The 12,897-nt window shown below is 37.4% G+C and overlaps 1 protein-coding gene across 10 annotated transcripts in view; it reads right to left on the reverse strand.

Annotated features, from left to right (window-relative positions):
* The window catches only part of LAMA2 (laminin subunit alpha 2), a 376,159-nt gene that overhangs the window by 67,550 nt on the left and 295,712 nt on the right, over positions 1 to 12,897 (reverse strand). For all 10 annotated transcript variants that reach the window (XM_074580763.1, XM_074580762.1, XM_074580760.1 and 7 more), the window contains 4 exons: positions 9,156 to 9,366; positions 7,469 to 7,585; positions 6,163 to 6,326; positions 2,428 to 2,566 (listed from right to left, as the gene is read on the reverse strand). In XM_074580763.1, the coding sequence (XP_074436864.1) occupies positions 2,428 to 2,566; positions 6,163 to 6,326; positions 7,469 to 7,585; positions 9,156 to 9,366 (631 nt within the window). The remainder of the gene's footprint in view (positions 1 to 2,427; positions 2,567 to 6,162; positions 6,327 to 7,468; positions 7,586 to 9,155; positions 9,367 to 12,897) is intronic.

Consider the following 12,897-nt stretch of genomic DNA (forward strand, 5'->3'; position numbering starts at 1 on the left):
CAAAAAAACCACCGAGATATCATTAAGGTTCTTGTAAAAAAAACAAACTCCACCGACATACAGGGTGGAATCTAAAACCCAATCCTGTTCTACCACCTCTAGTTCATGCACCAGCTTGCTGCTGTTGGGAAACCTTCCTCCGCCTGCCCCAACATTATAACTGGTCAATGGGAAAGGCTAGGCTCAGGGAGGCGTGTCAGCTTCAGCCCTTTTCTCCATTATCTGCTAGCATGTGGAGATCAGTGTCTTTTACAGAAGATAGGCACCCACAACTGCTCTCATAAAGAAGAGAACATGGCTCCATCTTTCAAAAGGAGGGGAAAAACATGATCTCTGTCTTCTACACAGCATTCCAAAGAGGACCTTCTCAGGAAGGAGGGGACAGTTTCTAGGGGCTTCTCAGTCTGAGGGGGCTCAAATCCACAAATGCTGCCTTCTAGGAGAGTGCTTGAACCATGGTGCTCCAGCCAGCCCTGAGTGAGGGTGCGCTCCTGCTCTTACGCTGAAGCTCAGCTAAAAGTAAGTTCCTTGGGGCCTGCAGGAAGAGGGAGCCTGATTTACCTGGTTAGCAGTTCAGCTCTTCACTTATAATGAGCAAACATTCAAGAGTCTTTGCATAAAAACAAAAAAATAGAATAGCAAAAAGATGACTGAATTTCACAATTAACATGTTTTTTAAATCTGGCCTGAAATCCTCACACGATCATTTAACAAATAATGGTTAAATTCTACCTTGCTCTACAGCAATTTGATTACCTCTACTCTATATGAAGTCAGTTACATTTAAAGGACGGCAGCTCCCTCCATTTTCTTCTTTATCAACTAGATCCCTGTTACACATACACAGCTCATAACAAAAACCAAGCTCCCTCTAATGAATACACGCAATGCAGATGCTCAAAATCTCACCTTAATATCTCACCTTAATAATGTCTTAGTCTCTTTCCATGCTACTCGTCTCTTTTTACATCATATTGTCCATTTTCACCTCCATCCCTTTCAAATTATCTAACCACTTTCTCTCCTTGGTATAATCAGCCGGTTCACCATCTGATATATACTCTTTTGTAGCCATACATGTAATTGCTTGCTTTGTTTCTTGACTGCTGTATGTATCTTTTTTCCTATTCAATCCTTGAAAGAGCTGCCTGCCTCACTCACTGCGAGTTATCAAAGGAGTAGATAGCTATCTGTATTAAATCCTGATGAGAAGAAATAAAATCCCCAGCTCCTTATTTACTTCTGCAGTCTGATTAGGAGTTCCAGTGAAACAAATATCTATTCACAGAGAACTAGCACATACTAATGCATGAGGTGGAATTTTTTCATCATGAGAGAAATATGGTAATTAATGTTATTTGAAATAGATGTTGGCAATGTAAACAGCCTAAAAATATTAAAAGTTTTGTGCAGTGGCTAGACTATTTTATCCTCTCCTAAATACAGACCTTTACAGCATATGATTGCTTTTGCTGTTCTCACAATCCATTTGACTGAAGTAACTCTCTGCAAGCCACCTTTATTCATGTACAAGTGCTGTAACTTCAAGTTGCTCCTGTTCATCTGTATATTTCTGTATCAGCTATAGGGTCTGGCGATTTCCTTGTGCTTCTGTGTCCCTGTGAAGTGCACGTCAGTTGCTCTCTGACCGACTTCCACAAATTAGCCATTAACTCCTTTGATATTTGACATAAAAAATTAATCTGTCTATGCTCAGAATGTTTTCTGCTTACAGCATACACATTAAGGACGCAAGTTCCTTATTATGACTCAGGCTGGAGAGATGGCTTTACCTTACAATCCTATTTTTAAAAGTTCTCCCCGTTTCCTCTGAAAATTTGCATGCAGTGCCTCATAGTGAGAGTAAGATTTCTCTGTGAAACATGGCAAAGCTCACAAAAGAAGCTGTATGGTTTCTATGAATAAAACTTTCTGCTCCCCTCCTACAATTCTCCATTTCTAGAATTCTGCTACGTGCACGCAGTTCATCCTACATGCAGAGAAGTGCCTCTGAGCATTTTCGTGGAACTAGAGGGTGAAGAGTTAATTAAGGTACAGAGCTCTTTAGATGTGCGCAAAATATTTGCTAAATATAAACTAGTTTTATTGAGTACCAAATGACCCACACTCCTGACTCAAAGCTTTCCTGCAGCAGCTGTTGGCTTGAGCCATACAGAGACTGAAAGGTGGAAGACAGGGGGAGGAAGAATTGTAAATAAAAAGGGAAAGAAAAATATGGAACAGGAGTCAGGAACAAATGGGGATGCCATTTGAAGGTACAGGTAGCTCTGATGGGGCATAGCTTTCTGATCTCAAGAATCTATGGTGGCACGAGTCTCTAAATAAAGGCATAAGATGGCAAAACATGGTGTAGCACAGTTCCACAGAAAATCTAAGCCTTCTTCCCAATTTACTTATTTTTCTTACCGCTTGCATAGCTTCATTTGCAAGAGCCTTGGCTTCCTTGGCAACTTTTTCAGCTTCATCTGTGTAATCCTTGATGTTAGTGTATGCGTTGAAAGCAAGTGTGGCATTGAAAGAGATGTTTTTGGCTTCATCGAGGATTCTGTTGGGATGGAAAAAGTAAACACACCATTAAACCCGCTATCAGAGCTCAACAGAACACAGTATCCTACTTTTTCAAACCCAACAGCCTGTATTTCTACGGCATTCCTTTAGAGAGCAACGCTACACTTGAGATTTCAGGAGTTCTGGCATCATGTGTTTAATGGAATTCACGTTTTATCTGTGCAGAAAGACATAAAAAACAGTATTCACTAAAGAGGAGGTTCTGTGAGATAAAAGTGGATGAGACACTGAGAAAAGATAGTGTAGTGCTTAACACTATAATCCAGGTAACATTATTCATAATGTGGGTTTATAGGTTATGTGTTGAGCCAGGCAACTCAATGAATTTTGCACTGTACAAACATGGCGGGGGGGAGGGGAGGGGGATCATCACAGGCATCACAGGAGATCTCACTGTCTAAACCAAATCCTAAATGTTAATTTTGCTGACCAAAATGAAAAACATAGACAATAATTCTTCATACTGAATGGGGAGTTCCATTCACATGAAGTACTCCATTCTAATAACTATAATTAGATTAAAAGGTAATTATAAACAAATATTTCCTGGTGCAGTGACCGGACTGGAGCTCAGCTAACTGCCTTTCAGGGGAATTTCTGAGCTGGTTGGAGAAATCACTTTTCTTGCACTCTCTCTGCATGATATATTCAAATACATTCTACAAAAAAGCACCGCACCTACAGAATTAACTTGAAGACATCTACCTCAGAATATAGTACGCCTGATGCCTATGATGCTTTTCCTGAACAAAAGGTAAATGTGCTAAAATCCCTGGACAAGAATGGATTTGAACTTGGATTTTTGCCTCTCTTGGGAAATGTTCTAGCCATCAAGGTATATGGCGATATAAGGGAGGCAGGGATTACTCCTGCTGAACCTGTTCCAGCTTGTATAAAATACTTAGTCATTGAGACAGTGTGTGTGGAGGAAAAAGAAATTCATTCTCTCAGCTAGTAATTAACCAATTCTCTGAGGACAGCTGGGGTCCAATCCTTGCTTCAATGATTATTTAATGATTTCTACAAAATGCAACAGGAAAGACAAAGGGGACAGAATGTGTACTCCTTGGACTCCACATGTAGTTAATAGAGGGAGAGAGATTCCCTTTAGGCTACTGTAGAAAAAGCATGACTGAGCTGCCTCTGCATCACTCCCGGAAAAGCGTATCTCCTTCCTCAACTACAGATGGAGCTCAGTAGTCTATAATAAGCTTTTGTGATGCTCTGTTAGAGAAATGCGCAGTCCAGAATAGCTCTCTAGCCAGTAGCTCAAGTACTGCATTGAAATATAGTTCAAATCTCTTCTGGTTAAAAGGGAACTGAACTGGATTTGCCTAATACCAACGACATTTACTCATCAGCAGGTGATTACCCATAAAGGATGGGTATTAGCCTATACTAATACTAGGTGATTAATAATAACTAGGTGATTAATAATAACTAGGTGATTAGCCTATACTAATAACTCGTTGTATACAGGAAAAATAACACTTTTTTTTTCTAGGTTGAATTATCGAACTGTTCCACGTTCTAACTCTCAAGAGAACATCCTCACCATCGATCAATATACTATTTGAAGCCTTAGGGGGTGACTGGAGAGAAAGGGCTCTCCCTCAATTTCTTCTGTAAGACAAAATGGTACTTTTCAGCAAATTTAGTATTAACTGAAAGACATCCAAGTGCCAGTTGTGAAGATAAATACATTTTTTAATTTCTAAGACAGATGGAGACTGCATATTCCTATAAAGTAGTATGACTGTTTAATGCCAGTCCATGAAGTAACCAGCTTTATCCCGATGCAGGATTACACAAGCACCTTGGTATTTCTTTCTCCTTTGAAACTATGTACCTGATCACATTAGAAATTTGAATTTTGAACAATTTTCTTTTAGATGTAATTTTTAATGTCCTTGATTCTGCATTTTTCATAGTGTATCTTGAGAAACTGTGGTTGATGTATGGATCAGATAGAAGTGTTATGTGATACTGCTTACCACAGTGAATGCCACATTAAACACAACCCTAAGCTCCCTAAGACCAACATTAAGACAGAAGTACCTGTGTGCACCTGTTAAAAAAAAGTCTATTTAGCATAGTTAAAAACCTCTGTCTCAAAATATGTTTTGCCAACATTTCATTAAGGAGGCAAAATATTCTTTTCTGTCTATATTGTCTCTGCTTCTTAGTGCCATGCCAGCTTTCCATGTTTTTATATATTTTTATATATTTATATTTGGATATTTATATCTAAATTCAGTACTGCGGTTGGATGTGACACTAGTCACTTACTTTAGGCCCGGAGATGCACCACAAAACTGACGTTTCCTAACCAGACAGTGCACATATAATTTACAAAAGTCACGTTTTTCTAGAAATAGCGCCCTTCAAATCCTTCTTACTTAGGAAACCACAGCTATCATTATTTTATGTACTCCTCAAAGCATAAATTAAGCTGAGTATCAAGTAGCGTGACTACACTGTATATGAAGCCAGTAATTTTACAAGTATTAGACACTCTATCAGAAAGTATTCTGTGCCTTTTCCTCAAAATTACAGATGTGGCAAGAAAAAATGTTAAGCATCTGCTCACAAGTCTTTGGGATATTAAAGTCTTCAGGTAGATCTAAAAGATGCAAGCAGCAAAAAAGGAGCACACTGTTCATGTTAAGAAAAAATCTTTTTTTATTCATGCAGTGCTTTTGAGAAAATAAAGCTCTGAAGCTATGCTGGGGATAGGTCCAAGAGGCAGAATATCCACAATCTATTTCTGAGTATTACTATTGCAAATTACACTTACTATTTATGGTTTGCTTTCTTAAATGCAAAAAATACAGCAAAACAAAAGACACCCTACAAGATGCCCAAAAGACACCCAAAACATAGCAAAACCCCCCTTACCTTCTGTTCTTTACAGGAACTATATTAATGATGAGTTATAAAGTATAACACTTCCAAAAGGCCTGTGGTCATATAAACCAAAGGCGCTGCAATTCTCACTTATATTTAGGAACGGGATAGTGGTAAACAGAAACTGAAGTTCCTGCACTTAGGCTTAAGCATTTTGGCCCATGACACATACTCATTTTGGGAAAGTGCTTCGAAACCACTAGAGGGATTACTGTTCATCACTATGGGGGATTCTTGACAGTAAACAAATTAGCACCACAATAAGGGTCTCCTACCAAAACGGCCATCCTAAAAATAAAAATACTGCTTGTTTTTAACAAGCTTGTGTTTATGAAAACACATAGTGGGCTCTGTAAGACAAAGTTCAATTTTTTTTTATAACAACACAGCAGTAAGCATACAGTAAATTAAACTGTGTTAAGAGTGCATCTGCTGGCACTGTTTGCAGGTAATGCAGCCTGTAAGCATCAAAGATGTATGAAATGGTTTATAAGAGATACGCCCTCAAATTAACCAACTGGATAGCTGTATACTCGTATAGAACACTGGTTATTTGTGTATTCCCAGTGACAGATGTTGAAGTCTAAGAATGCCCTTCAATTTCTGTCAAGGAATTTTACAAACCTGTTTCATGATTTTATCATTACCAATGAACGGCTGCCTTACCCATCCAGTATTGCAGATGATTCATTCAGCTGGGCTGCATGGTTCTCAGCTTGCAACACCTTTTCTGGAAGCATCCTGTTACGAATTTCTTGTGATAAGTCATCTATTTTATCCTTCAGCTGATCAGACATTGGCTGTATCTTATCTGCAACTCCTTCTACATACTGAAAATGACAAAAGAAAGGCCTTTAAACGGCTGAATGCAAGCATTCTGTAGCCCTATATAATTTCCTGGTGAGGTATTATCTCATAACTTTCCCATGCATTAAAACTTCAGGGAACTAGTATGTAAGGAATAAAGGAATGGTTGGACTGGAGAGCAGAGGGGAGACAAAACAATATTCCAAGAGCTACTGTCATCTCTTGAGCTTAGTAGAAGTTTCTATTTTACAATTAAGGAACTTCACAGTTTAAAAGCTTATAAACTCTAATTTGGACTTCTTTCCTAAATCTAGATGCATACATAGTTACAATAAATTGTCATTGTGCTCCACAATAATAACTAAACAATGACAGAAGTTTCATGTTTCAGGGCCCTTTGAGTGAATTCAATGTATTTTTGCTTATTAAAGTATCTTAGTAAGAACTATACTTTTTGAAGACCTGCCATTCCTCTTCCAATAAGCCATCTCAAAGTGTTTCCTTTCCCATTTCTCTAAAAGGCATTTTTCCATTCATTATAACAATTTTCAATGCAAGATGGAAATATTTCCAGAACCAATGATATTTCAAGATTTATTTATTTTTTTGTAGCTAAGGCATTGACCTCAAACTCTGTTGACAAAACTTTTAAGGCAGAAATTTCAAAAACATTATGTAAAATGAGAGTGCAATCCTCTCCTCTCCCTGATCTATCTAGACTTAAAATTGTTGCCACAGGCAACAAATTATTTCCGAAGTTTCCTTCTGATATGCACACAGAGTTTTTGTGCAGATAAATCTACATCTAGAGTACAGAGTCACAGTGAGATTGTGAATGGATCTGCTGCATCTGCAATTCTAAAGATAAAGTCAGTACCCTAAACACAATACCATATTTATAAAAGAAGGCAGAGTCCATGAAAAATTATGCGGTAGCTCTTTGTGTAATCCAATGAATCATTTAAATCTCAAAGTTAATCATTTTTATATACCAGATTATCTCTTCCACCATACAACAATGGAAAAATGATTTCTTCCAATCCAATGTTCCAACATTACATTGATAAATAAAAAGAAAAGTCACGTGTTACTTTAAGTATCTATTTTGCTTCCATAATGATGCTTCATTGTACTAATTATCAGATAAGGATGATAAAACACTCACCTCTACAGCTAAGCTGATTTCATTTGCAAGTTGGTTGGCTGCATTAAGGACATCATTCCCTTCCTGCAGGCTCTTCTCAACATCTTGCCTGCCATCTTCCACAGCTTGCTTCTTTTTCTATAGGATGTGTTCACACAAAGAAAAACATGAGTCGTTTGCTAGAAGGGGGACGCCAGTTCAAATACCAGCATCCCAATAGAAGACTGGATTTTGTCACTGTGCCACAATACCACTGGAATTCTCTGAGCTTTCAAAGTAAAGACGGTGACAACAATAAAGCATATATAATGTAAGATATGTTTTCCTTCTCCTCCTGTCCCCAGCTTTGTATCCCCCTCCCACAGGGTAGGTTTTTTGTTGTTCTATAACAGAGGTAACTGACTGTAGTACTACTGCAAAATGAATCAGAAAGAAGTTAGAAATCCTAATCTTTACCTAGATGTGCAAGTTCCTCATTTTGACGATTACCTTCTCTGGGTATGAAGGCAAAATTTTTCAAAATATTCTGCTGCTTTACTATTTACATCCACTGGTGTTTCACTAACCACTGAATGTAAAATAAAAGATGATGGTTTGGAGCAATCTTAGAATTCTTGATTTTCCAACTAGTAAAAATACTGCATATTGTGTAGTAAGGATGAACGTCTAAATAAGGAACGCACAATTTCCTGTGCAAAATCCACTGAGTATCACAGATTAGTTTGATAGGTCACCACGGCATTCTAGTGTTATGAGTGCTGTGATGGCTTCTTGGTCAAAACAGGGTCAAAATAAAGCAAAAAAACCATCCTCAAACAACCAGATGGACAGGTGGAAAGGATGCCTTCAGGCACTCTGATACTGTGATGCACAGAATATTTTAAAAACTGAGGTAGCAGGTAATTTCTCCAACCTTTAGCCATCCACCTTTGGGAAGAAAATGCACAGAACAGAGATCCCCTAACTTCTTTACAGAGCTGTCTTTCCTTAATTCAATCCAGCCCACAAATCTCCGCTGAGAAGAGGTCTCGGAACTCTAACCTCATCATTGTACATGAGGCGAAAGCTCATCGAGATACAAACAGAGATGAAACATTTATCTTCATTAGGTTGACTCTGCTCTTTATGTCTTGGTTAAATGCTTGTTAATGTACAGTATAATACGCTCTTTAAGTCTCTGCAATTTAAATTAAATCACAAGCAGACCCCTCTGGTACAAGGGAGGTCATTTATAACAGCTACTAACTACAGAGAATAGAGTTTGATTTATTACTCTGTAATATCCACATACTCCCCTTCAGTCTTCTTCCCAGGGGTTGGAGAGGGAGATGAAAGGGTAAGTTTTCTAGAAGCAAATATATGGCAACCAAGATTTTAACTGAACTCCTATTTAAATCTGGAGCACAAGATTTGAATTTTACATGACTATTTATAGTGGGATGAATTTAATCTCCCCCAGAATAATAAATCTAATGCACCCTCTACTCAGTGTTTAAAAGCAGATGATATTATTTTGATAAAGCTGTGGAGTAATTCTGCTTTTAAAAGCCTCATTCTGAGGAACGTTGCCTTTAAATTACATAAGATATAGTTTTATTTTAATACTATTTTTATTTTGCTTATATTTTTGTTTCAAGATTTAATCATGCAAAGTTTCAAACTTTGATCAGACTCCAAGTAGTCAAGGACACAACTTGTCAGCACTTACCTCTACCGTGGTCATATTTTTTTGGTTGACTGCAGATAAACGATCAGCCTCCCTAATTTTACTTGTAGCTTCTCTTAGCAGATCTCGAGCATCGTCAACTTTGGTGTGGTAGTTTGCTAGCTTGTCCCGGACCTCATTTTTGAGATCCTCATTTCTCTCACTGGGCTCACCAAATAATTTCTTCACTTTGTCCAAAAGATCTTCTGCATTCCTGTAATACATCACCACCCATGAAGGCACTGAGTTCATATTCCCTACACTGAATAATCTAAACATTCTTAATAGCAAGCAAATAAAATAGACTTCTAAATTAAATCTCAAAATAACTTTCAAGAGAATACAAGTTTAACAAGGTGAAACGACAGTTGTTCTTAAGTGCTTTCTTAAAGAAGTTTTTAAAAGGCCCTGAGGTCTTATTTATGAAGTAGAAAATATTCAAATATTCTCCATTGAAAATTGTTTTGTCTTTTTTTTTTTTTGGTAAGTTGCCATTCTTGAGATCTGACTAGTAAAGCAAGGTTTACCGAAACATTTCAACTTGTCAAAAAGATTTCCTTCATTCACATTAATGTGACACGTGACACAAAGTGGCTTCCTACCTTGAACTGAGGGGGAGATGTAGATATGCCTGATTTCATGCTGTCCTGGAGCAGACAAACTGCTTTAGACAGTCAAAAAACATAAATACTTTCCTGTAAAATAAACAACCCTCAGGATCCTTGGATTTATGACTTCCAGTAGCCAAAGAATGTTGCTTATCTGAAATAAATTCTGGGATATTTTTAATGGGCTTCGGCAACACAGAAATAGAAAGCTCCCAACTGCCTGCTTTTGGCAGGGGATACCATATTTCTTGATCATCAGACAGTTGCTACTTCCAGTTTTAAAAGACTGGAATACTGGAGTCTTTATGCCCCATCATTTGTCTGCCTCATACCAGGCCATTGAATCAGTTTCACATAATGCAACACCACCGCATTAATGCAACGATATGATAAGGCCAGAAAAATTAAAAGACAAAAAGAAGAAGCACTTCCAAAATGATGCTTTAGAGATAAAAAAAAATAATCCTAAGTACACAGGAATCTGTAGGATAGATAATACCTACAGAAGAAACCTATCGCACTTCCACCCAGAATAAATTAAGTTTTTCTTCCTGTATCATTATGGCAATGGGTCTGAAGAAGCTGTGGGGAAAACAAGAACGATATTTTCTGAAAAACACTGCAGTTTGGCCTGCCTATACAGTTCCATTAGAAACCTTCTAAAAATAAAAACATAAATAAATGCACACACAAAAAAATATCTGAGAGGTGGAAAAGATACGCTGCCACTGGGCATAATTTAGATGAAGGATCTGAACTGGAGACAAGGAAAGCCAAATTGTTACCTTAGCTCTGGCATTTTCTGAGATGGATTTTTTCCCCCATCTGCTCTGCCATTGGTTTTGACAAAAAAAAAAAATATTCATGTTGTGAATTTGCGACTTCTGAGGACAAAATACTTAATCAAAAATTTAAACCCAGTATTGACATCCTGTCACAGAAGAAGTGTAGAAAGGAATTCAGAATTTCTCCCATACCTCCTCCATTGTTGTTTGTATATGCAGCTACTGTCTTACACTTCTGTAAAATTTTGACACCCTTATGACTCCGCAGTACTGGAGGACCAGTACAAGATTGATGGATTTCCTTTTTCTGCCCTTGCCTCACAGCACAGTCCAAATTACCAATCTGTCTAGTAGTCTCCCTCAAAAATCCTTACTGGTGCTCTAACGATAACACTTCTGTACCAACTTGTTCTGCATTTTTCTCTCCACTCTTTCTAATGAAGTACACGGCAATAAATCTGCTCCATATAATCCCTTGCTTTACGTACCAGAATTTCTGTGTGACTGGACTGCACCACATTCTTTTAAATACTATCTTGCACCTTTAAGCTGTGCTAGTTTCAGTGGGTACCTTCCTTGAAAAAGAACAAAACTATACGAAATGCTTGAAGTGTTAGAAGAAACAATCACAGGTCTGGCCTAACGCTGGAGTGCTGTATGGTCTGGATCCTCAAAATGAGTATAAAGGAACAAAAGAAAGATTAGAAATTGATGAAAAAATGATTAAAAAAATAAACAGTGTATATATATATGATGGTTTAAATATGTTAGAATTATCCTATCTGGAGAAGAAATTAGGACAGTAACGTCATGAGTAGCATGGATAAGGTGATCAACTGTTCAATGTCTCTCCAAATACAAAAAAGGAAAATATCAGGAATCAATGTCAAAACACATGAGGCATCTCTTCAAGCACTGTGTGGATGAGTTATGCAATTCATTCTTATAGGAAACTGGATGACAGAAGTTCACAGTGGCTAAAAAGCCATCATACAAATTTACGGAAGAAAAAGTCATACAGAAATAAAGCTATTCAGCATATCAAATAGACAGAATTCTGGCTCACAGCATCCATTGATAGCAACTCAGTGGCATCTGAAAAAATGTGTAGGAATGTTATAAACATATTGAAAGATTTATTTCATATGTATGAAAATCAGGATGGTTTAGGACAGAAACTGGTGTATTTTTAACATGCTTGTTTTAGAGATAAATTATTGACTAATGTGCCATTTCAGTACACTAAGGAAATCAGATTGCAGACTTGATTTGAAAGTTCAAAGGAAATTAAATGAGGGAAAAAGCTGCAAATGTAAGAAAAGTTTGCCACCTATAAAAGAAGTAAGACTTCGTCTTCTTCATTAAACTTTTGAGAATTCGATGAGAACAGGAGAGACAACAAGAATCCACTGATTCCTGTCGTTCTGTTTTTGAACAAAATCCTGAAAGCAGAATACAATCACTGCCAAAAGACATCTCACCAAAGAGTAAACACGATTAACTGCTTCAAAGTGATCATGAGACTTGCAGAGCTATTCAAAAGTAAATGTTTCTAAATGAGTCTGTAAGAATACATGTGAGCACAGAGATCCACACACATGCACGTACAAACAAAGTTTTCAGAACAATTAATTTTTCTTCACCCTTTTTCCTTGCAGAACGTATCCTATCCACTATCTTACTAAATTATTTAAGCAGTTTTAAGACATTTTTCTTCTAGAGGCAGTACTTTATAGAAGAGTTTCAGAAAACATTATCTAGGGATCCTTCCTCCCCATCCTGTAATTCACAGTGACTCATTTTCCTGCTGTTGAGTTCACTGCCAAATTTCTTGGATCTCAATGACTGCCTATAAAGAGGTAATCCTATCCTTAAGATAAACCATACAACTATGATTAAAATCAGTGAGTATATTCATGTATTTTTTTAATATAAAATGTATTCCTTTATCAGGAAACAAAAATACTCACTTTGCACACTTCAGGCAGAAAGGTAAGAGGGAGAGAAGTCCTTTCCCTCAAAAAAGCCCTACTGCATTTCCTACTCTAGCTATTGGGCTAGAGTTGGAAATGATTTCATGCTAGTCTGACAGTTTCATGTTGGCTGTAGCATTTGATAGCATTTGAGGACTAAGAACACCTTGTTTGAAAGGCCTCCCCTGAGTCTGCCTTAAAATTGCAGGCAGCACTTTCAAAGGTTTGGGTAAATTTTTCTCATCCCTACTTTTTCCTGGCGTATTTCTAAGAAGGGATAGAAGAGACTCAGTGAAAACAGAAGAAAAAGCAATAAAACATTGCTGAAAAATAAGTTTGCAATATATCCTTTCTCAAGAGAACAGAAAGCGGAACCATC

The sequence above is a fragment of the Larus michahellis genome, chromosome 3, assembly GCF_964199755.1.
Source record: "Larus michahellis chromosome 3, bLarMic1.1, whole genome shotgun sequence".
Taxonomy (NCBI): domain Eukaryota; kingdom Metazoa; phylum Chordata; class Aves; order Charadriiformes; family Laridae; genus Larus; species Larus michahellis.